The 25,979-nt window shown below is 45.0% G+C and overlaps 1 protein-coding gene across 4 annotated transcripts in view; it reads left to right on the top strand.

Moving 5' to 3' along the window:
* Positions 1-25,979, top strand: part of BTBD10 (BTB domain containing 10) — a 134,211-nt gene that overhangs the window by 45,756 nt on the left and 62,476 nt on the right. For all 4 annotated transcript variants that reach the window (XM_085648212.1, XM_085648211.1, XM_085648210.1 and 1 more), the window contains exons 3-4: positions 20,824-21,109; positions 23,887-23,989. In XM_085648212.1, the coding sequence (XP_085504338.1) occupies positions 20,824-21,109; positions 23,887-23,989 (389 nt within the window). The remainder of the gene's footprint in view (positions 1-20,823; positions 21,110-23,886; positions 23,990-25,979) is intronic.

Genomic DNA, 25,979 nt, shown 5'->3' with positions numbered 1-25,979 from the left:
TCAGTTTTAAAACTGTACGTTATAGGAAGAGCACTACTTTTAGATTTTTGTATCAATCAAATTTACCACCCACTCTTTTTCAGGTTATGTTCAGCTTTGTTAAAAGAGGCTCAAAGCTTCTTGACCATCCTATCAGTCTGTCACTCAAACAGTATGTTCCCTTCCGGTATTCTCCAAGATGCCCCTTGAAGTTACTGTTATTTAACAGTACATGGCTTGATAGGATACTCTCAAACATAATTATTGTGTATGACTGGAGCGAAGGAGCCTTATGGGGACCATTATGGCCATGGATCTGTTGGGCTCTCGATTGGCTCACTGATATCCTCTGGTGCTGTGCAACCTGAGGGTGTTGAAGAGGCCCTGCCTGTGGGCTAATTATTGTGCTGATCAAGTACATACACTGGCGTGCATTTTGTCAAAGAAGTGTCAGGACAGATCACATTAGATGGCTCAGGCCAACCCAACCTCTAAACAACATGGCGTAACATGTGCCGTTCCTCAGGGGCGGCGCTCTTAAGCCTTGCCACTGACTGCATGAGTGGATTGGCAAGCACTGGTGGCAAAGAGACTGGTAGGGTCTGTGGTCGAGGGACCTGGAATTACAACTCTGTTTTTCAGCCACAACCTGAATTATTGCACTAAGGAAACGTGCAGAGGATGACGTGGAAGGGTATAACTTCCCTCTGCGTGGTTGTTGTATTGAGAAGGGCCAGTGGCTTCGGACCTTGCCATGGCAGGGAAAAAGAGTAAAAGAGGACCTTTAACCTCGGAAGAACACAACCAAAATAAGCAAATTAGGGTTGGGTCTTCGGAATTCTACTCGGTTAACAGATGAGCGGACCCTTATAAATTCACTAGATGCTGCTTTTGGAGTGATGATCTTTGAGGTTTTGACAACTTAAGACTGTGGAAGGGAAACCGGGAATTCTGTAATGGAAATAATAGTGCAATCGACTGATTACAAAATGGAGAGGAGTGCATACGTTGGAGAAGCAATTGGTAGACACGTCCTCAAAGGTTAAGGATTTGTACTCTTTGCAGATGAAAAAAGACGCCCAGGCAGAAAACACTACTCGTTAAAACTAGTTAATATCATGCTGTGTAATCTATGCTGATGAAGAGTGCTGCACTGTAAACTACTGAGGCATGCTCTTTAAACGCAATCCGATAGTAACCAAGTTGCACCCCCAAATAAATACTACAAGGCTCTTCATCCCCATACAATAGAGCTTGTTCAAGGCTATGAAGGTTTCAGCCGTCCTTCTTGAACCCACTGATCTCTGTGCATCCAGTCCTTGTGTCCAGTCAGATACAGTATGATATGTACTGTTAGAAGTCAAATGAATGTAATGTAAAGAGAGCGCTGCAGTTTACATTACTAAGAAGAATTGTGAAACCGCAGTTGTATATTAAACATATGCTGCACCGACAAGCAGTTCTTTATGGCTGTTTTTGCCGTAACCTACAGCAGCAGCTTCTCCGCTTTTGTTTGTAACAAAACTAATATCCAAAAAACACCAATTTCCGATGCATGTTCCAACCATAACACATAACCATAACCTCTCTCAATGACAGTACTATATTTCAGTGCAGCTCATGCCTTTTAGCAAATGACCGAAAAAATGCAACATGCAAAGCACTCGCAAAGAAAAAGAAACCAACGTTAAAATGGTTGCAAAATAAGATAAACTTCTAGAACATTACAGAACCTTACAATGCAAGCTACAACTGTTTTTGAAAAAAAAATGTTTTATTGTCATCACTCCTTCGTGCTGCAGTCGCCAAAAAAACTTGTGAAATTCCGTCCGAGTTAATTGCTGATGACTGAAGCCCTTTCTATAATTTCAATGTTGTATATTATGGTATATACACTGTTAGTTGTGTATTGTGGTGTCGTGAGCCAGACCTATAAGCCCATCTGTAGAAACATCTTAAAAAGGCCATTTATGTTTGTTAATGCATATATCCATTAGAACAAAGAATCTACTTTGGCCCATCCCTCTAAACGCTAAAAATGAAGCTCCTATTATAATGTGAGTTTCAGTGTTGATTGCGGCAGGGAAATGTAAAAGCTCTATCTTCCAGCAGCTGCATGTCTCTGCCACATGGATCACACATAAGTGACTTTGTATTATGTACATTCACATTGACAAATTTCTTATGAATCTGCCTGAAACCACACAAGGAAAACGGGATAGTGCATTCTGTGCTTTTGTTCACTCAAAATCCAAGCGGTGAGAATTTCCCAGACAATTGTAGGCTCTGTAGAGTTAGTTTTCCCTGGTCATTTGATGGTTTGGTCCTCTCTAGCGGCAAGTGTTCTGGATTTGGAATATAAATCCGCATGCTACGTTCTATATAAAATGTTGCGTACAGTAATTTTTCACATAAAGGAGGGAAAATTAGTTGAAGCATTGTCCAATGTAACCAAGGTGCATCAACATAAAGTGGCTTTGGATTGACATCCAGGTTGTTCATATGTGTTCGAGGCATGTGGGCTGCTGAATTCATATCTGTGCATAGATCGCCGCCTAGTGTTGGGTCCGGATGTTTGCACGTTGTTGTCCTGGAAGAGTCTTCGAAGTATCCTGGGATAGGTGACTCCTCCCCTAGACTACAGTGCGCATGGGCATCCTCTCCATCCTCAGATTGTTTTTTTCCGCCATTGGGTTCGGATGTGCTATCTTGACTCAAGTTAGGAAAATCTTTTTTCAGGCCAAAAGGCCTTTAGTTCGCGTCGGTACTGTTCTCGATCGGTATCGATAGTATCTTTGTTAGTTTACTAACTTACAGAACAAACTTTCGCATCTTACCCGACCGTCGATTCGACATCAACGATGGAATCGAGGACACCATTCAAGAGGTGTCCGGTATGCAATGCGAAATATCCCCATGTCGACGTCCATCCGGTGTGCAACAAATGCCTTTCACCGGATCACGACGAATCTACATGCATGGCCTGTGCCAGATTTCGATCCAAGAAGACTCTACGGAATCGACGAGCGGCGAGACTCGAGGCGCAGCAAGCGGCACCGGCCCCGGCCGACATCTTCAACGCCGAGACCGAAGATGTCGAAGAAGTGGAGAACCTACCCTCCAGTCCCGTTTCCGAACATGACTCCGGATCGGAAGACGTCGACGAAACACTCTTTCGCAGAGATGAAGACGACACCGAGGTAGGAGACTACAATGAGGCCTTAGGGACCGAAGAGAGTAGCTCCGGTGACGAGCAAGGCCTACCCGTTCAGACTGAAGAAAGCCCAGTGCACCAGTCTATGGCTCCGGTCGAGGGATCGCCTTCGGGCCTTACCCAAGACCTATCCCGCAGTTCTTCGGCCCCGCCCTCGGACATTCAGCGGCAGCCATTAATGCCCAAAACGGCTGGTTTCCCTTCTTCAAAACCGAAACCGAAAGCTGTATTGGTTCAATTGAAACCGAAACCGAAAGTGGCGCTGGTCGGATCGAGGCCCTCCACACCTTCGACGCCAGCAAAACACATCGGCACCGAGCGCACCAAACGAGACTTCGGTGCCGAACTCGAAGCGGCCGACGTCGGAGTCGACATAAGGAAGAAGGCCTTCGGTACCACCAAACCTGCTCGGCTCCCGGCACCGACGCAATCGACTCCGACCCCAAAGGTCAAACAGCCTGCTGCGTCTCACACCGCTTCCACAGCGACACCAAAGCCACACTCATCGAAGAAGTCGACGGCCATTCCCGCCCCTCGACTCGACCCACCGGCGCCGAAAAAATCCACGACCGCCTCAACAGAACCGGTCGGTGCAAAAGAATCGAGGGCGCTCCAGACGCGACCCATTGCTGCGCAAAGCACCAAAAAGAAAATGGTCCTCCAGGACACGTCGGGCTCCGAACCAATTAAAGCTCCAGCAGCCTCTTCGACACCAGCCAACATTACTTTTGGCCTGCCACCATCCACGGCCCCGAAACTGTTCCAAATCAGGACACGGGTGACCCATACCACGATCACGCCTGCCGAACGCTCTGCGGAGACGTCTCCATCGCATCTAATCGACGCCGACACCGGCAGGATGATTATCCACAAACGGAAAATAACTTCGGAGCCGGCTTTAGACTCCTTCAGGATTCCACTTAAAAGAAAGCTGCCTGTGGCTTCAGAACCAGTTCTTTACGAACCTTTCCACTCACCCTACCAGGATCCACAATCCTTCTCTCCCACACACTCCGACACGGATGCGTTGGTGGACTACATGGGTGACCAAGTCCCCTACCCCGGAGACACGGACCCTGACGGCCAACAGGACCCTGATCAAACTTGGGATGACCCTGTGGACCCAGGTGCACCTATGGATGCACAAGACCCGCAACTCTATGGAGCAAAAACATCTCCCACAGAGGACACTGCAGCGTTAAACGCTCTAATTGAACGTGCTGCGGCCAATCATGGGGTGCAACTTCACTCGGACACCGTCGAGGACGACTTTCTTATGGATACTTTTGCATCCTCAGAAAGGAATATAAAAACTCTACCCATGTTGAAGGGTGTCCTCAAACCAGCAAAGGACATCTTCAAGGAACCCACCAGGGCAAGAGTGATAAACCCCAGGATCGACAAGAAATACAGATCAGCGCCTGGGGACCCTACTTACATCAGAGGCCAATTACCTCTGGATTCCATTGTCGTTGCGAATGCTCGCAAGAGGGCACACTCACAAAGAGGTGACATTCCTCCCCCGGACAAAGAGTCCAAGGTGTTAGAGACCTCTGGCAAACGGGTTGCCGCCCAGGCAGCCAACATATGGCGCATTGCCAATACTCAAGCACTCCTCGCTCGCTACGATAGAGCGCACTACGACACATTAGAGCAACTAATCCAACATCTCCCTGACCAATACAGAGAAGGTGCAGAAATCCTCATCAGGGAGGGACAGCTCCTCACAAACGCATCCATCAAGTGTGCGCTGGATGCTGCAGACACAGCTGCCAGGGCCATAAACACTAGCGTCATGCTGCGACGACATGCCTGGTTACGAATCTCCGGATTCAAACCTGAGGTGCAAAACAACATACTCAACCAGCCCGTCAACCCCGACTATTTATTCGGCCCGAAGGTTGACACCACCCTAGAGAAAATAAAAAAGGACACGGACACTGCAAAGTCCATGGGGGCTCTCCAGACTCAGTCCTTTCGGAGCGGCTCCTTTCGTCGCCCCGGAAATAGAGGAGCAGGTAGAGGACAGGGGTCACAGCAAACATACAACAAGGGCAATACACAAACCACCTACGATAAAAACACCCGGGGTGGATATCGTGGCTCCAGTACAAAGGGCAGAGGACGCGGCTACGGCAACACCAGGTCCTCCCCCAAGAACAAGCAGTGACGCCCTCTCCCTTCCTCCCGACCACATAACACCTGTCGGGGGAAGGCTACAAAGGTTCCTGTCCACGTGGACCTCCATCACCACGGACAGGTGGGTCAAAGATATTGTCAAATACGGTTACTGTCTAGAACTAACCTCCACTCCACCCACAATACCTCCAAAAAACCGTCATATGTCCTCAGAGCACTTAACGCTCTTACAGCAGGAGGTGCAAAGTATGCTTCTAAAAGGCACAATAGAGGTCGTACCCGTCCACGAGCAAGGTACAGGGGTGTACTCCCTGTACTTTTTAATACCGAAAAAGGACGGGTCACTCAGACCTATATTAGACCTGAGACCCCTAAACAGATACATTCTTTCCGAGCATTTTCACATGCTCACTCTACAGCAAGTCCTCCCGCTGCTCAAGCAGGGAGACTTTCTAGCCACACTGGACCTCAAGGATGCGTATTTCCACATACCCATTCACCCCTCACACAAAAAATACCTCAGGTTCACTGTTCAAGGGCAGCACTACCAATTCAAAGTCCTTCCCTTCGGCGTGACAACGGCACCAAGGGTGTTTACAAAGTGCCTAGCTACTGTGGCGGCACATCTACGGAGGCAGCACATACACGTCTACCCTTACCTGGACGACTGGCTCGTTCAAGCGAAGTCAGCCCACCAATGTGCCAGCCACATGTCCCGCACCATTCACCTCCTTCACAGTCTGGGGTTCTCACTGAATTACCCAAAATCACATCTACAGCCCGCACACGTACAACAGTACCTAGGTGCGACTATAGACACTCTGGCGGCCAAAGCTCAGCCAAATTTGGTGAGAATCAACAGCATGCAAATGCTGATTTCCAAGTTCAAACCACAACACTCCCTTCCCGCGCGAGTGTTCATGCAGTTGATAGGCATGATGGCCTCCTGCATCTTCACAGTCCCCCACGCGAGACTACATATGCGCCCGCTTCAGGAGTGCTTAGCACGTCAGTGGAATCAGGCTCAAGGACAGTTGAAAGACCTAGTGTTGGTGAGCGGTCGGGCATACAACTCTCTGCATTGGTGGAATCCACAAAACCTTTGCAAGGGCCGACCGTTCCAAGAGCCTGTCCCACAGATAATACTGACGGCGGACGCGTCTCTCCAGGGATGGGGAGCTCATGTACTCCATTACACAGTGCAGGGACTATGGACACAACAACAAAAGAAGATGCACATCAACCTTCTAGAGCTGATGGCAATCTTCCTCGCTATGAAAGCTTTCAAAGTACACTTGTGCAACAAAGTCGTGTTGATCCGGACGGACAACATGACTGCCATGTACTACATACAGAAGCAGGGAGGAACACACTCTCCACAGTTGTCTCATCTGGCTCAGAGCATGTGGAAGTGGGCCATTCAAAGGAACATGTTCCTCATGGCAGAACACCTCCCCGGCAAAGACAACCAGATGGCGGATCTGCTCAGCAGACACAACCACCAGATGCACGAGTGGGAGTTACACCCATCAGTACTCCAACCGTACTTCCAGCAGTGGGGTCATCCAGAGATAGACCTATTCGCGACAAGCGAAAACGCAAAATGCCAAAGCTTTGCCGCCAGGTTCCCACATCCGCAGTCGCAGGGCAATGCGATATGGATGAACTGGTCCGGCAGATTTGCGTACGCTTTTCCCCCAGCACCACTGATACCGCTGGTGGCTCGCAAACTGCGCCAACACTCACTGACGCTCGTCCTGGTTGCTCCAACGTGGGCACGCCAGCCGTGGTACACCACCTTTCTCGAACTTTCCGTGGTGCCCCATCAAAGGCTGCGGGTCAAACCCGAGCATTTAACGCAGAACCATGGAGAGATTCAGCACCCAGATCCACAACAGCTGAACCTGGCAATCTGGCTCCTGAAGTCCTAGAGTTTGGCTACCTAAACCTGCCACCTGACTGTATGGACATCATTAAGGAGGCCAGGAGACCCACTACCAGAGCTTGCTATGCAGCAAAATGGAAGAGGTTCGTCATTTATTGCAATAATAATGACATTAACCCGCTGGACGCATCCATCCAAAACATTATTTGTTACCTATTACACCTATACCGATGCAATCTGGCGTACACCTCTATACGTGTCCATTTGACCGCAATATCAGCCTATCTGCAGACCAGGCAGCACCTCTCTCTATTCAGAGTGCCTGCCATCAAAGCATTCTTGGAAGGACTCAAACGAGTCATTCCACCAAGCCACCCACCGGCTCCGATGTGGAACCTCAACTTGGTCCTCACACGCCTGATGGGTCCACCCTTTGAACCTCTACACTCATGCGAGATTCAATTCCTTACCTGGAAAGTAGCTTTCCTAGTAGCGATCACTTCTTTGAGAAGAGTTAGTGAACTCCAGGCACTAACCGTTCAAGAGCCATTTATACAGGTTCACGCCAACAGGGTCGTACTACGTACCAACCCCAAATTCATGCCAAAGGTGGTATCGCAGTTCCACATGAATCAAACCATTGAACTGCCCGTTTTCTTCCAAAACCCACAAACTGTCGCAGAAAGGGCACTCCATACACTAGATGTCAAAAGGGCCCTCATGTATTATATCGACAGGACCAAACCCTTTAGGAAAACACAACAACTTTTCGTTGCCTTTGCCCCACACCACAAAGGTAACGCTATCTCCAAAGCAGGAATAGCCAGATGGATCGTTAAATGTATTCAAATTTGCTATCAAAAGGCTAAACGCACTTTAACGATTCCCCCACAAGCCCACTCAACACGTAAGTTAGGGGCCTCAATGGCTTTCCTAGGAAACATTCCTTTGCATGACCTATGTAGAGCAGCCACCTGGTCCACTACACATACATTTACCAAACACTATTGTGTAGATGTGCAATCAAAACAGCAGGCAGCTGTAGGACAGGCTGTTCTCAAAACTTTTTCAGACCGCTGCAGCTGGCACTGGTAGCCGCCGCTAATAAGAGGGCACTGCTGTATATTCTATGCACAGATATGAATTCAGCAGCCCACATGCCTCGAACTGAATATGCTACTTACCAGTATGCATCTGTTCTTGGCATGTAGGGCTGCTGACATTCATATCGCCCTCCCTCCTCCCCGGCGCCTGTAGCAGCTGCAGCTCTCAGAATTACTGTAAGCATGGTCATCACTTTCTATATCTACTCCATCACTGCCACAATGGCGAAAAACAATCTGAGGATGGAGGGGATGCCCATGCGCACTGTAGTCCAGGGGAGGAGTCACCTATCCCAGGATACTTCGAAGACTCTTCCAGGACAACAACGTGCAAACATCCGGACCCAACACTAGGCGGCGATCTATGCACAGATATGAATGTCAGCAGCCCTACATGCCAAGAACAGATGCATACTGGTAAGTAGCATATTCAATATTAAACAGTACATGAGGTAGGATCAGCAGTCCTGACTTTCGCACTTTGTTATTGGAGTAATGTTGGATTCCCATCTTAACCTTGTAGAGGTTAGAGCTTCCATTCACTTAATCTTCTCCATGAAGTCTGGGCAGAAACCTATAAGCAAATCCACTAGAATTATGAGACTACAGAAAGATAAAATTCTCGAATAAGAAATTACAAATTGTGCAGTATAATATAGCATATTCTATAGCAGTATTTCGCAATGTAGCCATGTTGGTATACATAACTAAAGTCCGGACAAACATTTCACCTCTGAATGAGTTTAACCGTGGAATGCAGGAATCGACAAAGGTGACAAAGAAAAACTGAAGGAATTTCTACTGTGCACAGTACCACTTGTTTTTGAGTAACTTTTGATCCATTTGGTCAGAAATATATATATGTGTGTGTATGTATGTATATGTGTGTGTGTGTGTGTATATATATATATATATATATATATATATATATATATATATATATATATATATATATATATACATATACATATTCTTTTAATCTGCAAATTATGCAGCATATGGTTGAACATGTGTGGTATGCCTTAATTGAGCAGAAAATGATGTGGTGACTTAATCTTTTAATTCAAGTAGCGCTCCCGATGTCCTTTAATTTCACTTATGCTTACCCAACTCAGTAAAAACACATTTTGTGCCCAGAAACCTGTTCTTTCATTTATTCATAATTAATAATCATAATAAATAAATTGATCAGGTTATTAAATTTGCTGTTTTCCTTCTGGAATCGTGCTGGGTAGCTAAGGTCTCCAGATCTGGCGTTCTAGAACGAAGTTAGCAAAGATTTGTTTATCGTATCAAAAAATATTGGGCAGAATTTCCTTGAGTTTTATTTTCAAGCATTTGTGTTCATTGATTTGGTTTCAGTCAGCCTCATAAACCATGGTGAAGCTTCACTGGCTCCCTGTGCATCAAAGGATTCTCCTTAAAGCTCTTTGTATCACCTCTACAGCACTTCAAGGATGAGGTCCTGCCTTTTTAAGAGAAAAACGTAAAAGGTATTTTCCCAATAGGACTCTTGGGTCCAGTACAGCCAGGAATCTGGTGGTGCCACCCTACAAGCACTCCACCTGGGGAGGTAGAAGGTTAATGGTTCGGCAGCTCAAAACTGTAATCCCCTTCCCTTAGAAGTAAAATCTGCCCCTCTCTTTGGAGTTTCTGCAAGCTTTTAAAAACTTGGCTCTTCACTCAATCCTAACTGTTTTGTTTCCTTGTTTCTTAGTGCTGAGACACCTCAGGGTATTCGTTCACGCTTTACAAAACTCAAATCAAATTTGTTTATTTCCTTGATCCAGGAAACAAGCCTGAGTACATTACTTTGCTTTCCACACAGGATAAAAGCCTACTGCACTAGGTATTCGTTTTTTTATAAAGGTTTCTGCTAGAACTCAGTCTTGCCATGGGGCTTTACACAGCCTCACCCTGTACATTCCCTGAAGCATAAAAGGTTTAATCTTTCCCAACTTTTTTGTCCTTGGTAGGTCATTCAGTCCAAGAACCCCCTCAAGTAGCAGAAAGACCAGAAAATAACCATTGCCCTCTTCAGGTTTTTACCCTTTGTGTGGGACTAGAAAATATGTTGCCCCATGGTAAGGGATTCTAAAACCCTGTATCTTTTTTTTTTTTTTTTTTTTTTTGGAGGGTTGAATACAGACTATTCCAGTTGTTTATGTTTAAAACTTTTTTCCTTTGTGGCAATAAGTTGTTCCTACTACTGCCTGACTTTTGCCACTGTCTCGGTCACTCTTTTTGAAGGGTGGCATGAGATGGTTCTTTGACTGTCCACACTTTGGAGCACCTGGTTTATAACGATAACAAAACTTAACATTATTATTTCAAACTAGGACCTTGTTGTTACTTGATCTTCACTAATGGGGTTTATAATTGAGGAGAAGATCTGTGGGACTACAAGTTCCAAGTCTATATTGCTCCCCTTAATTGCCTTCTTATTGCATGAAATTGTACAGGAGGGGTCATAATTCACCTGATGAACAGATGAGTCCTGGCCACCTTCTGCTTTTGCACCACTTCTAAATCTTTAAGCAACCGTAAGCACTCGATAGTTGCTATTTTATAGTCTATAAGGAAACCCCAAGTAGATTTTCTAAAAGTGTCTTCTGCACGAGAATCTGAAGGAAAGTTCCTATTTAAATTTTCCAGACTGTGACCAGATGGAAATAACAGAGCTTTCTCCCTTGTCGTAGGTGCTAATGTGTGATTAACATCCCCCTCCACCTTCTCAATCTGTTAAAGGCATCAACATGTGTTTAAATCTGCGTCAGAGGGACCTGCTTGCAGTAAGAAGAACCAGCTCCAGTATATTATGTAGCATACCCTTGCCTGCATATTTCTTGCACGAACCAGGTTTCATATACACACAAGATCTTAAAGTTATTCAAGTTAACTTTGGAAATCTAAATTCTCCATTTCAGATGGAAGGCCAGCACATTCCTGCATGAGCTCAAAGTGAATGAATTTAGCACCTCTGGGCCTGTATCACAAAGTGCCCCTAGAGTGCAACAGTCGTGACGTATTCCACAAAGGACTTTAGACACTTGCGATGCCCCTGCTTGAATACTGATCGCACTGGTGCACACGTATAACCATTCATAATCACACAAGGGGGACAGAAGAAAAACCATGGGGGTAAGTCCACTCACCTTCCTAGGACAAATTACTAATCCAAGCAAGAGCGGAAGCCCCCAAAAAATGTCTCTAGTAACAGTCTCAAAAGAATTTCATAAACAGACCCTCATCCCTAATATCTGCTATTTGCATCACCAGTGTTCACTTGTGGTATGCTTTATCATTGGGTTGTCATTCCAGGTACCCAGTGTAAGGGAATGGGCTCAACCTTCATGGGAATGGTGCTTTCCTAGATATTCTCGAGTTGTGGGGGGGTCTGAGGTAAAAACTACTAAAATCACCTCCTACTCCAAGTTGGTGTTATTCACTGGAGTTGGGATAAGGTTAAAAATGGAAAGAGATGTAAACATAGGAATGAGCCAATGATTCATTACATCTGTCAAGGTCAATGGTCTACAGGTTTCAACCGAGTGCACCCACAAGTGTCTTGTGCCTTTCGTCAGGACCTATATCAAACAGAGCCCCAGTGTAGATATCAGGACAGTATCCTATTCTGGGTCAACTTCGGGTCGAGTTTGTGTTACATAAAGCTAAAAATAAATGTTAAATAGCTGCAGTGGTTTACTAGAGATGTAAACCGCTTGCTGATCTTGGAGGGTGCAATAGCTCGTACCAAATCTTCAAGGATACAATTACCCTTACCTTCAGGAGAGGCTCTCTACGTTCCCATAGGGTACACTGGAGGCAGGCTGTTCCTGTACTCGAACAGTCATCAAAGAGACTGGCTTGGGTCTGACACCCCCTCGATCCTCCCTGAAGCGGATGCCAGTATTGGACACTGTGAGAAGTTGGCCTGGCATATGCTGGTCACTAGTTATAGTGGCCACCTTGCACCAGTCCAATTCGACTCTTGGTAGATAGGTTTAAGACAACCTTTTAAAGAAAGCTATCCTAGTGGTAGCTGTGGAGAGCAGCCTTCAGGCTAAGTCTCTGAGGAATGTAAAGCAGCTTGTTTTACCTTATAATTTCTTGAATTACCAAATGAAAAGACACCACACAGGTATATATATATCAAATATATATGTATTTATTTCTAAATATACTCTACTAATCTCTTTATGAGATTAGAGCCAGGTAAACATTCAAAAGATCAACAGTTCTCAATAAATTAAGCACAAATATGGCTGTAGCCCTAGGGGCGTACCAGACCATATACTAAAAAAAATGGTGTAACAAACTCGACTTGCAAAATGAAGAGGCCTAGGGCCTTGGGAATCGCTGGGGCTTCACTTCTGCAGTGTTAGCAGGTAAGTAATCAGCCCACAGGAGACGCATGCAGTGTCTAAACACACACGCGGGTTTCCTTTACGTTTCAATGGCAAATGTCGCGGTTTGTAATTTACAGTTTTAGGGCACTTCGCAAAAGTCAACAAGCAAGCAACTTACAGGGTAAGTATTTCGAGGGCCAACACACACTTGGGCACCGGAGTGCACGAGTTTCCTCACCCAGGGAAGCCGGGTGCATAGGTGTCCTTTGGTGTCGGGTCGCGATGCTGTGTTCAATGGATATCACTGAAGACTTGCTGCTTGTGACGACTGGAGAGGTGTCCGCTGGAATCTGAATTTATTATTTATTTATTTAAGAAGCTTATAAAGCGCGCAGCTACCCCCAAGGGTGTGTCCCGGCGCTGTAGACCTAAATGCTTAGAAGAAAGACAGCTTACTGAAAGGTGAACAACCAGGTTTTCAAGTTGCTGCGAAAGAGGGATTCTGAAGGGAGAAACCTAAGCTCAAGTGGTAGGTTGTTCCACAGTTTAGCCGTCATGACGGTAAAAGATCTACCGCCCATTCTGGAGCGACGGAAACGAGGAACCGTCAAAAGGCGAAGATTATTAGACCGCAGAGATCTCGCCGATTGAGAAAGCACAAGTCTCTTTCTCAAATAACCTGGGCCTGATCCATTAAGGGCGCGGAAGGCAAAAATCAGCATCTTGAACTGAATACGACGAGAAATGGGGAGCCAATGCAGCTGCTTACGGTAAGACGCAACCGACTGACGATAGGGGATATTGCCAATAAGTCTTGCCGCCGCATTCTGAACAATCTGAAGACGTCCAATTAGGTACAAAGGAGCTCCGGCATAAAGACTGTTGGCATAATCCAGATGTGAAGTGATCAGGGCATGAATAACAGTTCTACGAGCATCCAAAGGCAGATATGGGAGGATCTTTCTGATCATGCGCAGCTTCCCAAAACAAGCTGCCGTGGCCTTATTAACTTGAGCCTTACAGGAGAGGTCATTGTCAAATTGAAAGCCCAGGTTGCGAGCTGTTAGAGCAGGTACAGGAGGGGGGTTAAGCACAGATGGCCACCACAGAGTGGCAGGAGGGATGGATTTCTGATTAAAAAATAAGACCTCAGTCTTATCGGTGTTGAGTCTGAGAGGATTGATAGACATCCAAGAGCATATGTTGCTCAAACACATGCGAAATCTGGCGAAGCTGGAATCTGAGTGATCACTGAAGGAGAACATAAGCTGAGTATCGTCAGCGTAGGAGATCACCCTAATACCCCAAGACTCCACTGTCTCGGCCAGAGGTGCAAGATACACGTTAAAAAATAGAGGGCTGAGTGAGGAGCCCTGAGGCACCCCACATGAAAGGGGTTTACTCTCTGATACAAACGGGTTAAGAAGGACTTTCTGGGTGCGTCCGGTAAGAAAGGAGGCAATCCAAGCTAAAGCAGAGCCTCCCAATCCAAACTGCATTAGACGATCCAGTAGAATTTCGTGAGAGACTGTATCAAACGCGGCGGATAGGTCGAGGAGGACCAACATGGCCTCCTCTCCCCTATCCACACACTCACGGATCGTTTCAGAGACCTCTAAAAGAGCAGTCTCCGTACTAAAGCCAGTTCTGAAACCTGATTGTGAATCATGCAGTAAAGAGTTGGTTTCTAAGTACTCTGCCAATTGTAGCTGCACAGCCTTTTCCAGAACCTTCGCAGGCTTGGGGAGAAGGGAGATGGGTCGATAATTACAAAATTGCATAGGATCCACATCCACTTTCTTCAAAATGGGAACTAATAAAGCCTCCTTCCAAGCAGACGGAAACTGGCCCGAGCGCAGTGAGGTATTCCAAATGGAAAGGAAAGGACCAATCAACAGAGGGGCCAAATTACTCATAATTTTGGCAGGGACAGGATCAGTAGGAGAGCCCGACTTACACTGAATGAGCAAATTAAATGCAGTCTCAGTAGTAAGTTCTTTAAAAGCCATCATTGATGGGCTTGCAGTATCATAAGTACCAGAGATAGCAGAGGTGAACACCGCAGGAAAAGAGGACGTAATGTTGGCAATTTTGTCGTAGAAATAAGCCGACAAACCATTACACAGAACCTGGCTGGAGGGATTCTGAGGTACCATAGCAGGGGGTTTAACAAAGTCTTTTACGATCTTAAAAAGAGTTTTAGACGAATTAACTGCATTTTTGATTTGTAGGGTAAAAAAATCTCGCATCGTGGATTTTTTCAATTTAGAAAAAGATTTTAAGGCAGATTTATAAACATTCTTAGCCTCTAGATCATAAGTAAGACGCCAATTGCGTTCTAATTTTTTACAGCGGCTCTTTTCCATGCGAAGAGCTGGGGAGAACCAGGGGGCAGCAGGGCGAGATCTGGCAGAAGTGACGTGTTGAACCGGGGCAATAGCATCAATAGACAACAATAAAGCAGAATTGAGCTGAGCCACGCAAACATCAACGTCTGAGGACAAGGAATCAGATGGATATACAAAAAAAGGGTCCAAAGCCGAGCAAGAGACTTTATGCCATTTTCTCCTAAACACCCTGTCAGGCGCCCCCGGGCCAGATGCCACAGAGAAAGTGAGATCGAAAGGAATAAGGTAGTGGTCTGACCACGTGAGGGGGAGAGGAGAGTGAACAGTAATATCAGAATGATTAAAAAAGATTAAGTCAAGAGTGTGGCCTGCAACGTGCGTCGGGCCCTGGACTAATTGGGTCAGATTTAGACCCTGTAAAGTGTCTATTAGCTGATTGGCCTGGGAGCAGGATGGATTGTCGACATGAAGGTTAAAATCACCGAGTACTAGGAAATATGAATGTTTAAGGGATAGATCAGCTATCTGATGTATCAATGGTAACAAAGAAGAAGCTGAGGCATTGGGGGGATTGTATACTAAGATGCCTGCTAGGATGACAGCAGCCGAGTCTGAAATAGTGAAATACATGGCTTCAATTGAACCGATGTGCATAAGTTTGTTAATAGTCAAGTGAAAGTGGGATTTTAATATGATGGCAAGACCCCCCCCCAGTTTTATTTCCCCCACGATTAATGCCCGAAAGAAGATAGCCAGGGGGCAAGGCAAGATGAATATCAGGGTTGGAGGAATCTTTTAACCAAGATTCGGTGAGAAACAGAATATCCCAAGCGTGGGAATGAAGAGATGACCAGATTTCACTGGCATGACGAGGAAGAGAGCGGCAGTTGATTAAACCAGCCTTAACCAACAAAGGGAGAGTAGGTCTCTTAATAGAGTGGGAGCGAGGTAAGGCCAATTTCCTCATGGGGGAGCACCAAGTCACAATGATGGCAGGAAAAAGGGCTCCCCTCCAACCCACACGGATCGCAGCAATGGCGTGGCAGACACATACCCACTCGCAGTTGTAGAAGCTGTTCTCTGGTCCAGCCTAACGAAGTATTTGCAGAGGAGCTGGCAGGGGGACCAGCCCTAAGCCCGGAACTGGCGCAGACGGGCTTGCCTTAGGCGCGCCAACGGCGCGCCAACGGCGCGCCCGCTGCGCGGACGGGGAGGTCGCTTAGTTATAGACATAGAGAGGAGGGTGGGAGGCGTCCAAGATCTGGACCGCTACCCTGCCTTCCCCTAAGATGGCGTTGTCTATCCTCAGCGTGCAGCGTCAGCGCCAGAGATTGGACTACGCCAGTGGCCACAAAGGAATGAGGAATGAGGATCTGGTGGATTCACAAGCAGGCACAAGGTAAAATCGCACAGTTAAAATATACACAGTTATTTAAAAACGATTTAAAAACAATAGCAGGAATAGAGTAACAGGTGAAGATGGATTGGAGTTGCAGAAGACCTAGAAATTGAGGGGACAGAGTTCAAAGTCACTTGCCAGTGACCGGTGGCCAGCAAGATGGATGACCACAGCTGTCGCCTCTCTTCAGGTCGATGATGGTGTTTTGTCTCTTCGCTCACGAGGTCCAGGAGGGATCGACGATGACCAGCAGCTGGATTCGGAGGGTCCCACGATGTCTGCAGCTGTCGACGGTGTCGGCACCCGGATTGGAGCCAACAAGCCTTGGCGACTGCAAGTCTCGTGTGGAGTGAAGATTGTCAATGGTGCAGACCAGCAAGGTCTGTTGGACTTACCCAGCGAGGGTAAGTGAGGGCAGGCCCAGAGCAACCAGGCGAGCCCTTGAAGTCGATGTGGAAGTCTGCAGGTGAGTTACTAGCCAACGGGCAAGTAACCGCGAAGACGCCTTTGCAGGAAAAGTTTCACAGGAGCCTACGGTCACTCGGGACGGGGTAGGCCGCTGATTTTTAGTACTAGACCTGCTAGGGACTTGGACAACAAATGGTCCAAAGCACAACTTCGTTGAACGTAGATTAGGGCTTGCACTCTAAATCAGTGCACGGTTCCCTGGTATTGCTGTTCCTCGTCACTCGTGGGGTCCAGATGCCACAGCTTCGCGGGGGACTCAAAATGGCCGTCGAGAGGTCAAGAAATCCGCTTCAGGGGACGCAGGGACTTCGGACTCCGGCGGGAGCGGTGAATTTTGCAACCGTTGTCGAAGAGTTTTGATGCCTGCCAAGCAGGGGAGTCACTCCTTGACTCCAAGGGAGATTCTTCAGTCTTCCAGAGATAGTGGAATGTCGAAGGGCCAGGATTCTTCTTTGTAGAGCGTCGTCCAGGTGTAATCTAAGTTGCATTGGCAATGCTTGGTATCTTATAGTGAAAAGATGGGAGGGACTAGCTCTATGACCACTCCTCTAGGAGGGTCAGGGTAGTGGGTGGTTACACCCACTTCCCTTTGTCCAGTTTCACGCCAGAGCAGGGGCAGGTAGCCCCTGAACCGGTTTGAGCTGGCATATGCACAGAGGAGCCTACTGCTCCCCCAGTGCAGGACTTCAAAGCACTCTAAGAGTGCACCCACCCAGCTCCAATACACTAAATCCTGTCTGGGAGGTGGTGACACCTCCCTGTGACAGGGAACCCTTTGTTGGGCTCCCTCCACTGCGAGTTTCGGTCAGCAGCAGGAGGGCAGCCCGGTGTCTGTGCTGGTGGCATCCATTTTGTGATGCCAGGGCTCTAGAAGATTTCTACCGTGTAGTACAGTGGGTACATGTCGTCCCCTCTAGAAGGGTGGGATCCTACTCCCACACCAGTTACTGGTGTGGGGGTAGGATTCCAAGTTGTTTGACACCAAACACGACATGTTTTGATGCAGTCATTCCAAAGTTAGCATTTACCGCGAGGTTATAATGCACTTAAGAGTATATGGTTTAACCGCATCCACAAACAGCAGTAGAGAATAGACTCTGCTAGCTGCAGAGGGGTCCTGCTCAGGCAGAAGCACCCCCTCCTAGTAAACCAAGCACCCAGCCCTCAGGATTGTTAGGGCCTGCTAGAGGGGTGACTGATAGGTTTATTTGTGTGTGTATGGTGAGATATAGGAACCTATACCTCAGTGAGGAGTGCTCACACAGGCTGCAGTAGCAGGCCTGTGGTGTCAGATTGTGAATGCTTCCCAGGGGTGGCATAATACATGCTGCAGCCCCTGGTAGACCTGTGAAGTACCAATGCCTTAGGTACCTAAGGTACCATATACTAGGGGCTCATAAGGTACCACAGTATCCAATCACTAGTGCATCTAATATGCACACCAATTATTTATGAGTAAGCAGATAGGCTGGGGTCCTGGATAGCAGGATCCCAGCCAGACTAGTCAAAAACCATTCAAACACCAGGAAAAAGGTGGGGGCAACCATATAGTCAGATTCCACCTTCCTACAGACACTAGTGGATGTGGATCTCTGTATGAAATTCTTTTGAGACTGTTACTAGAGACGTTTTTTTGGGTTGCACTCTTGCTTTGATTACCACATGTATAAGTGGCATGATCATAAGAGTTCCCTCATTTGCCTCTGCACTTGCGCTATATTATACATGTGGACTGTGTTGCTGCCTGCACACACAGCCAGTCCACTTTTCACTAATGTGCTGCCCCCAGGGGCAGGCAGCACATGATCTCTAATAGGATACACTGACCATATCTGCAACTGCCACCCCGTGCTAAAGGAGCGCAGAACAGGGCATTGCGCCATTTACAAAATATAGCCCCTATTGCCTTAATCTACTGCCCTTTAAAAGAATAATATCATTGATGTGAAAGCTATTCAACTTGTACCATGTGAGATACCCGGGAACACTACTTGGGAGCACTACCTTTTTATCCCTTCGCATTGTGAGGTGGTTCTCAGCTGCTGATGCAGCTTAATCTCCAGAACATTATGGTCACTTACTTCTCAAGCCTGAACTAATAGGTCTCTGAACATTTGCGATTCACCCCACACCTGGAGCATACATTTACACCCCACACCTTTTTTTATGTGCTTTCATTTTACGTATGAACCCACAATTTTAATGTCAATGGAATTATTATTCCGTAAAGAAGTTATTCAAAATCCTTTTCACAAGGGGGCATAAAAAATACCCTTTGTTGCGGGTTGGCCAATTCACCTTCCATACCAGCCCCCTTTCTTGTGTCATTTAATGAGATGTATTAGGGAACTGCTTCCTCTTTATTGAGATAAATTGAACTTGAATTAGGAGGATAAATATAATGTCATTGTGTCTTTTCCTATTTCATTGGGTTGTTTTGTGCCCTACGGAGCAGAGAGTAATATTTTGGTTTCGTTCCTGCCCAATATAACTGTAAAACCTTCCTTACCCAGCTATGGCATGTCAAAGCAGGATCAATTAAAAAGCAGACTAATGTAGTTTAAAAGATGAGTCAACAAAAGCGTGCAACTACTCACATGGGAACCGCACATTGGGATTGGTCCAATACTTTCCCAAAAAGACCTTTTTATGCCATATTAAAAACTTCAATTTACTTTGAGATTCTTCCTTTCAAAGAAAAAGGGTGTGCCATGCCAGTTTCCTCTGGGCTGGGCTGGTAGTGCGATTGGCCAGGTCCAGATCTTAAGAACCAAATCCCACCCCTAAACGTTTTGGATGAGAGCCAAAGGCCAGATCGTGTTAACCACTCAAATTTGGTTCTAAAGTCTTTAGCAGCCACTGCAAGAGATCAAAATTGGATGGGAAGCAATGGAGAGTTGAGATGGAAATCGGCAATGGGCAGGCTGCAGCATTACCTCTAGTCCTGCAGCGCATACCTCCCCACCAGTAACAAACACTCAACCTCACTAGCTGTCCTGTGTGCACTTGCCTCCTTATTTTGATATCAAGTTTGTCTTGTAACATTTCGAAATGTAGTGTATATTTAACTGTGTAGAAATTGAAATATCACACACTCCTGTTTGTGACATGTGGCATGAATGATACACTAATGAGCCATTTAATTATAGTCTATATTAAGTACAGTGCTGTTACCGAAATATTCATATGTCCATCTTCTTCCCAGCATAGAATACCGCAAGTCTAGAAATAAGTGAACAAGCATCAAATTCTTAAAAGTATCCCCACATTCCCTAGCCGTTAACCTGAAAAGAATAGTGTGGCCTGATAATATTGGATTGTATAAATCTGTCTAGGGGTCATTCTTAGTGGGGAAAAATTGTAAAGTCCATCACTACTGGAGGAAAAATTGGGTATGTTGAAGATTAATCCAGCCATTTTAGGTTATAATCTAGCTGTTAGTGCTTCTGATTAATAAGCTTTCTGTCTCAGAGACGAACACTGTCTGAACTCAAGTATCCTATAATATGCCAAGTAGATGTTTAAATTATCAAACAAGGTAGGATATTTCCACAGTGTTCATTTTAACACATTAGGGACTACAGACATAAAATATGTACATCCGAGACCTATTCATATCTGCACAAATATTTAGTTTCCCATACAGCCAGTATTGCTTGTACGTCTTCTACATGTGTATTAATGTAACCAAATCTACGTTTGAAATTTCTTAAGATTTGAAGTTAATATATTGGTGGAAATTCTGTAAAGGCACGGCATTAACCGTTCCAAAAGTAATTGTCCCCTTTCACATCAGTTTACTGGGAACACAACATTCTTTCGCCACTGTAACCTGGCAGGTAAAAAACGGAAGAAGCTGCAGTTTAACAAATTTTAGTTGTTAAAAAAAAAAAAACATTCATTGATGTACATTCTTTGTTTGTAAATTCTTTATTGTAGATCGAGAGAAAGAGCACAGTTCATCTCGCCCAAGCAGCCCACGTCCACAAAGATTTTCCCCGAATGGCTCCAGTAGTAGTTTTACATCCAGTAGCAGAAACTGTATTCAATCAAGTTCAGATGGGTTGTGCAAGGCTCCTGGCGAGATGGTGTTTGTGTACGAAAATCCAAAAGATGGAGCTCGGAATATAAGAACTTCAGAACGTGTGACACTGATAGTGGACAACACCAGATTTGTTGTAGACCCGTCTATTTTTACTGCACAGCCAAACACCATGTTGGGCAGGTTTGTAAAATTGTTCTGTTACTACATGTAGGGTATTCTTGATGCTCTGTCTGGCATTGGTTTCATTCTCGCATAAATCTTTATTAATGTATTTCCACAATAAATATTGTCTTGTCCTATTCCTTTGAAGTTATTTTTGTGTCTCTCACTATTTGCATTTCACACGTACCTTGAAATGAATCACATATTTTGTTGGTTTTTTCATCTTTTCTGCTTGCTATTACTTAGCAGATTTCTCTTCTTAGATTACGGTCTTTGTGTAAAATACAACTAATTTGTTTGAAAGTAATTTTGCTTAATGGCAGACATATTTGAATCATAATTATTAATTTGGTGCCTATTATGCACATTCTGTATTTGGCTGTGTATGTGTTTCCTGCACATCACAATGATGTAGGATAAAATAAATGTCTCCTTGACCTGGTTACTAATACTTAAAACAATGTCTTTAATCTGAAACGTATTGTGATGCATAATATACAATATTATCTTTGGGACCTGCAATACACATACGTTTTCTCTTCCTAATTGTGGATCCTATCGCCACACTTACTGCTCTTGCTTTCCATCACAGATAGTTTATTCTTCTCTGAACTTTAATTGTATACTTTTGATTCTTTTCAGTACCATCCCAAGATCACAAAAAATCTGTGTGTTGAAGTTTCATTTTAAAGAGAAGGTATTGTTTATCAGCCTCAGAAATTCTAGTGATTGAGAAAGGTGCTAGTTTCCTTTTTCTTTCGTCTGGTCATCTTACAAAAGAGGGCAAATTTATATCCGCTTTAGCCTCCTCACTGGTCGTTTCCTTATCAAGAATACGATCTAACTGCAAAGACCCTATACTAGGTTGCTCTTAGAAAATACACTTTGGTAAATGTATCAGGAGTTAGCTGAGGTTTATGGATGTATTGTTTGAAATGCAGACCTTTTGGTCATTCCTTAGTCAACATAATGGACTTGTATGGTGTTTATTTCCACAGTTGTATAAATAGTTTGTCTGCCAAGTAAGAGGTACTAACACTCTCTATTTTAAATGGTACTCATTTTATTGACCTTGGAAGAGTGAATGGTTGAGGCACTCGACCAGACTGCCATCCTCCTCCTTTCTTCAAAACCAGCAGCATCATTTACAAAGCCATCATGATCAACACTCAAGCTTATCTTGCAGATATGCTTTCCATCTCTGGTGGTTCTTGGCACACCAGCTGCCAGACCCCCTTCAGACCGGACACTAAGAATTGTAAAAACAAGCAGAAAAACGGAGCAACAGGCCTTTATACAGGAATTACAGCAACCAACATACAGTGGTGACCCCGAAAATAAAAGCAGCAGGTTGTACATTGACTTAAGTACAGGAACACAGATGTGGGACACCACATGGAAACGGTAGGGAGGAAAAATCATTTGAATAAAAATGGGTTCAAACAAACTTGTAATGTTAAAGTTTGGTACAGTTGGAAGGAGGGAATGAAAGCCCAGTCAGCGCTGACAGACAGGGATTGCAGTGGATTTAAAAGAGGGGGCCGGAGAGGAAAAAAGGCACTAATTAAAAAGTCAAACCGGTAGGATAGTCTCCAGCAGTGGATGTGTTGGGCAAAAGTCGTCTGCCAGCAAATCGTTCTATGGCTGTATTTACATCCAGTTGTGCCCCGTATGATCTAGAACCGGCAGAATTGTACAAGATTGCTTAAGTTTTATGCATTTCAACAAAATGGGCAATTCATTTTACAGAATGCCTTTGAAGTCAACTTATGCTTATTAAGTGTACTTGATTGGGTCTTGGAAGGCCTGTATCGAACCTTCTAACTAATCATACATCCTGGGATTGAGCACAGTTACTTTGCTTGAAGATAATGCTGTGTTTCTGACTCCACGAGTGCCTTTGATACTGGTTTCCTAGGTCATCCGCTAGTTGTTCAAATAGCAGTCCCCCAAATTCCACAGGCTCCTATGTCGTTTTAGCCCTTAAAGGATATAAATTGCGAGAGACTGTGACATGCACCAGTTTAGATATTAGGGTTCCCTTTGTGCAAAGAATGATCATATTCACCTACATTCTTGGCTATGTAGTTAGAGGTCTTACACTAGGGTAAGACCTCTGTGCCTTCCCAGCATTTTGGCTGGTGTAGCTGTCCGTAACCCCCTAACCACCTCAGTGCACTAGTCTAGAAACCTTCCAACTGTTTTGATCAGGGTCTAATTGACAGTAGTGGCTGCATCCCTTTACTCCCACCTGCCCCCTCAACACCTTCCAAAATGATTATACTTGAGAAGCTTCTCCTTGGAGGCAGATCTGAAAGAGTTAGGAATAAGTGAAATATACTTTATTGTAGTGAGTTTGGTAGCTCTGGTCCATTACTAATTCTTCAATCAGCTTTCCCACTATATACATGACCATGATCTTTGTATACTTGCTTAAAGTTGAGAAAATCAGTAAGTGAAAGAAGCAGAAAGTTAAAGAGGTCAGGTCAACACTTGTAGCTTGGCTATGGCTTCCTGATTGTTTTTCACTATTATGGAACGTGCTTCCAGTTCTTTCGCCTACCTGGAACCTGCATTCCACCTGTGTCCGTCCATCCCATCCCACTCCATTGATAACTGCATACAGTATTGACTTTCTGGTTCAAGAAGGACTCGAGTGCGGGGTAGATGCCAGTCATCCAAACTTATTCTGTGTATTTCTTTAAACGTAAAATAGCATGACCATTTTAAATATGTAATGTACTTGCTATTTAAAAACAAATTTGTAATGTTCTTACATTGATTATATTGTACAGGATGTTCGGATCAGGCAGAGAGCACAATTTCACACGTCCTAATGAAAAAGGAGAGTTTGAAGTGGCAGAAGGGATCGGCTCAACTGTGTTCCGTGCTATTCTGGTGAGTTTGTCTGCAAATTGGCAGATTGTCACTGGATTTTAAAAAAAAAGCTTTTACCAGATGAAACCGCTATTTTTAAAGTATTTTTATTAGAATTTATGTATATAAACATTGATTCCGCATTTGTATCAATATTGAAGATTTAATACTATCCAGTACAATATGGTATTGCCCAGCTACAACTAAGATAAAAATAATAGTGGTAAATTGACAGTATCAACAATAATCTTTAAAGTATCCTCATATGACTTTATTTTTGATCATAAGATCATAAAAAGCGCAAAACACCTCCTCTGAATAATAGAATAAGACATATCAGTCGTAAAATGCAGCATATGCAATAAAAATATAAAAACAATTCATTCAATACATTTGGCACACATAATCCAAAGTGGATGCCAATATTTGGCCAGGCAAAATTCAGTTGTCCTGCTAGTATCCGTAGAGAGAATTCTCAACACCTCGAGAAAGTGACCTCGACCAACCAGTCTGCATAATGGAATGAGCCACTTGCCCCTCAAGTTTTTAGAATAGGGGCATAAGAATAACAAGTGGACTATTGATTCTGCATTGGCTTTACAAGTTGGGCAGAGGGTATCCATGGAAACATTACGACTCCATTTATGCAAAACACTCTAGTTGGTAAAGTCTTATAACAAAACTGTATAAAAAATTTGCGAGCCAAGGGAGAAACTATTTCATCAATTGTGTCCTCATACCTTGCGGTAGGCTTAAAGTCTATAAAATCCCTAGACAAGGTGTCTGCCCCATTCAATGTTTCCTTCTCCATAGTTAATTGCCAATATATCGATTTGGCCCTTGCCTTTGATAATAGAGAGAGGCTTTCAGGATTAAACCAGTAGACCTCCGACCCTAGTCGCTGGAATAGACCTCTCTGGGAATTGAACCAGGGGGTCGAGGTTTTCCGGGGATGGTACAAAAAGGCCAATCACTGGTGCTCGATATGGAGCTAACTCTTCGACGGACCACAAACGATGCCAGAACAATAGCAGGTTATAGTCAAGCTTGTGAGCCAGTATTCTCTGGGCAAAGTCCAGACCCAAGGGAATCGGGGGAGTGCTAAGGGGTAGGTTTAAAAGAGATCTTAAACTGGTTTCTACTACAGTAAGACAATGAGTATTCCCAGTGCCCCACAGTTCTGCCCATAGAGCAGCTCTATTGCCCTTCTTGTAGATGGGTATTATTTCAGCTAACTTCCATGATGGTGGAATACCCATGCCCGATACAATGGCGTTCGTTAGCATAAAAATATACGGACCCCAGACTATTGGATCCTCCATGTACAGGTCATTTTGGATTCTTTCAAGGGCTGGGAGCTCTGGTAGGGACATGAGTGGATTGCAGCTTGAGTTTCCTCCAGGGAGAAAACCAGAGCATCTCCCGCTCCTATAGGGACTGCCTCCAACCCCCTTTCTATAGGGTCATCTACCTCTATGTGGCCCACTGCATCTAAGGTTTCAAAATGGCACACCGATGCTTCAGGCTGTACGGTAAACTCCAGTGTAGTCCTTTTACCATCAAGCCATTTGGCTGCCCTTTTCCAAAAGGTTCTAGCATCTCTAGCTGTTAAAGCCGCAGCGAGTTTTCCTTGGCTACCTCTATTGGACGCCTATATCTTGCTCTGCTAGCCTCTATCTCAGGGTGAACGTTAGATTTTGCTGCACGTACCAGGTTCTCCTTGGTTTTTCTGCATTTTTGGTTATACCATGCGACTTGGGTTTCAGTTCTCTGATGATGCTTACCTTTTTGTGTGTTATGCTCACTACACGATTTGCCTAGCAGATCCCTGATCTCACTATACAAAAGTTTGTGTTGGGTGCATAATTCCCTAGATACTGCGTCTATGGGCTTTAGAGCCTGCTCTTCCACCACCGAGCGAACCTTGTCTTTAACTATCTCCAGAGCCCATGGGGTTTCCGCCACCCAGTTCCATCTGATTGTCCTCTGAATATTTGAGATAGATAAATCC

This window comes from Triturus cristatus, chromosome 3_2 (genome assembly GCF_964204655.1).
Source record: "Triturus cristatus chromosome 3_2, aTriCri1.1, whole genome shotgun sequence".
Taxonomy (NCBI): Eukaryota; Metazoa; Chordata; class Amphibia; order Caudata; family Salamandridae; genus Triturus; species Triturus cristatus.
This window is presented reverse-complemented; position numbering and strand designations above follow the sequence as displayed.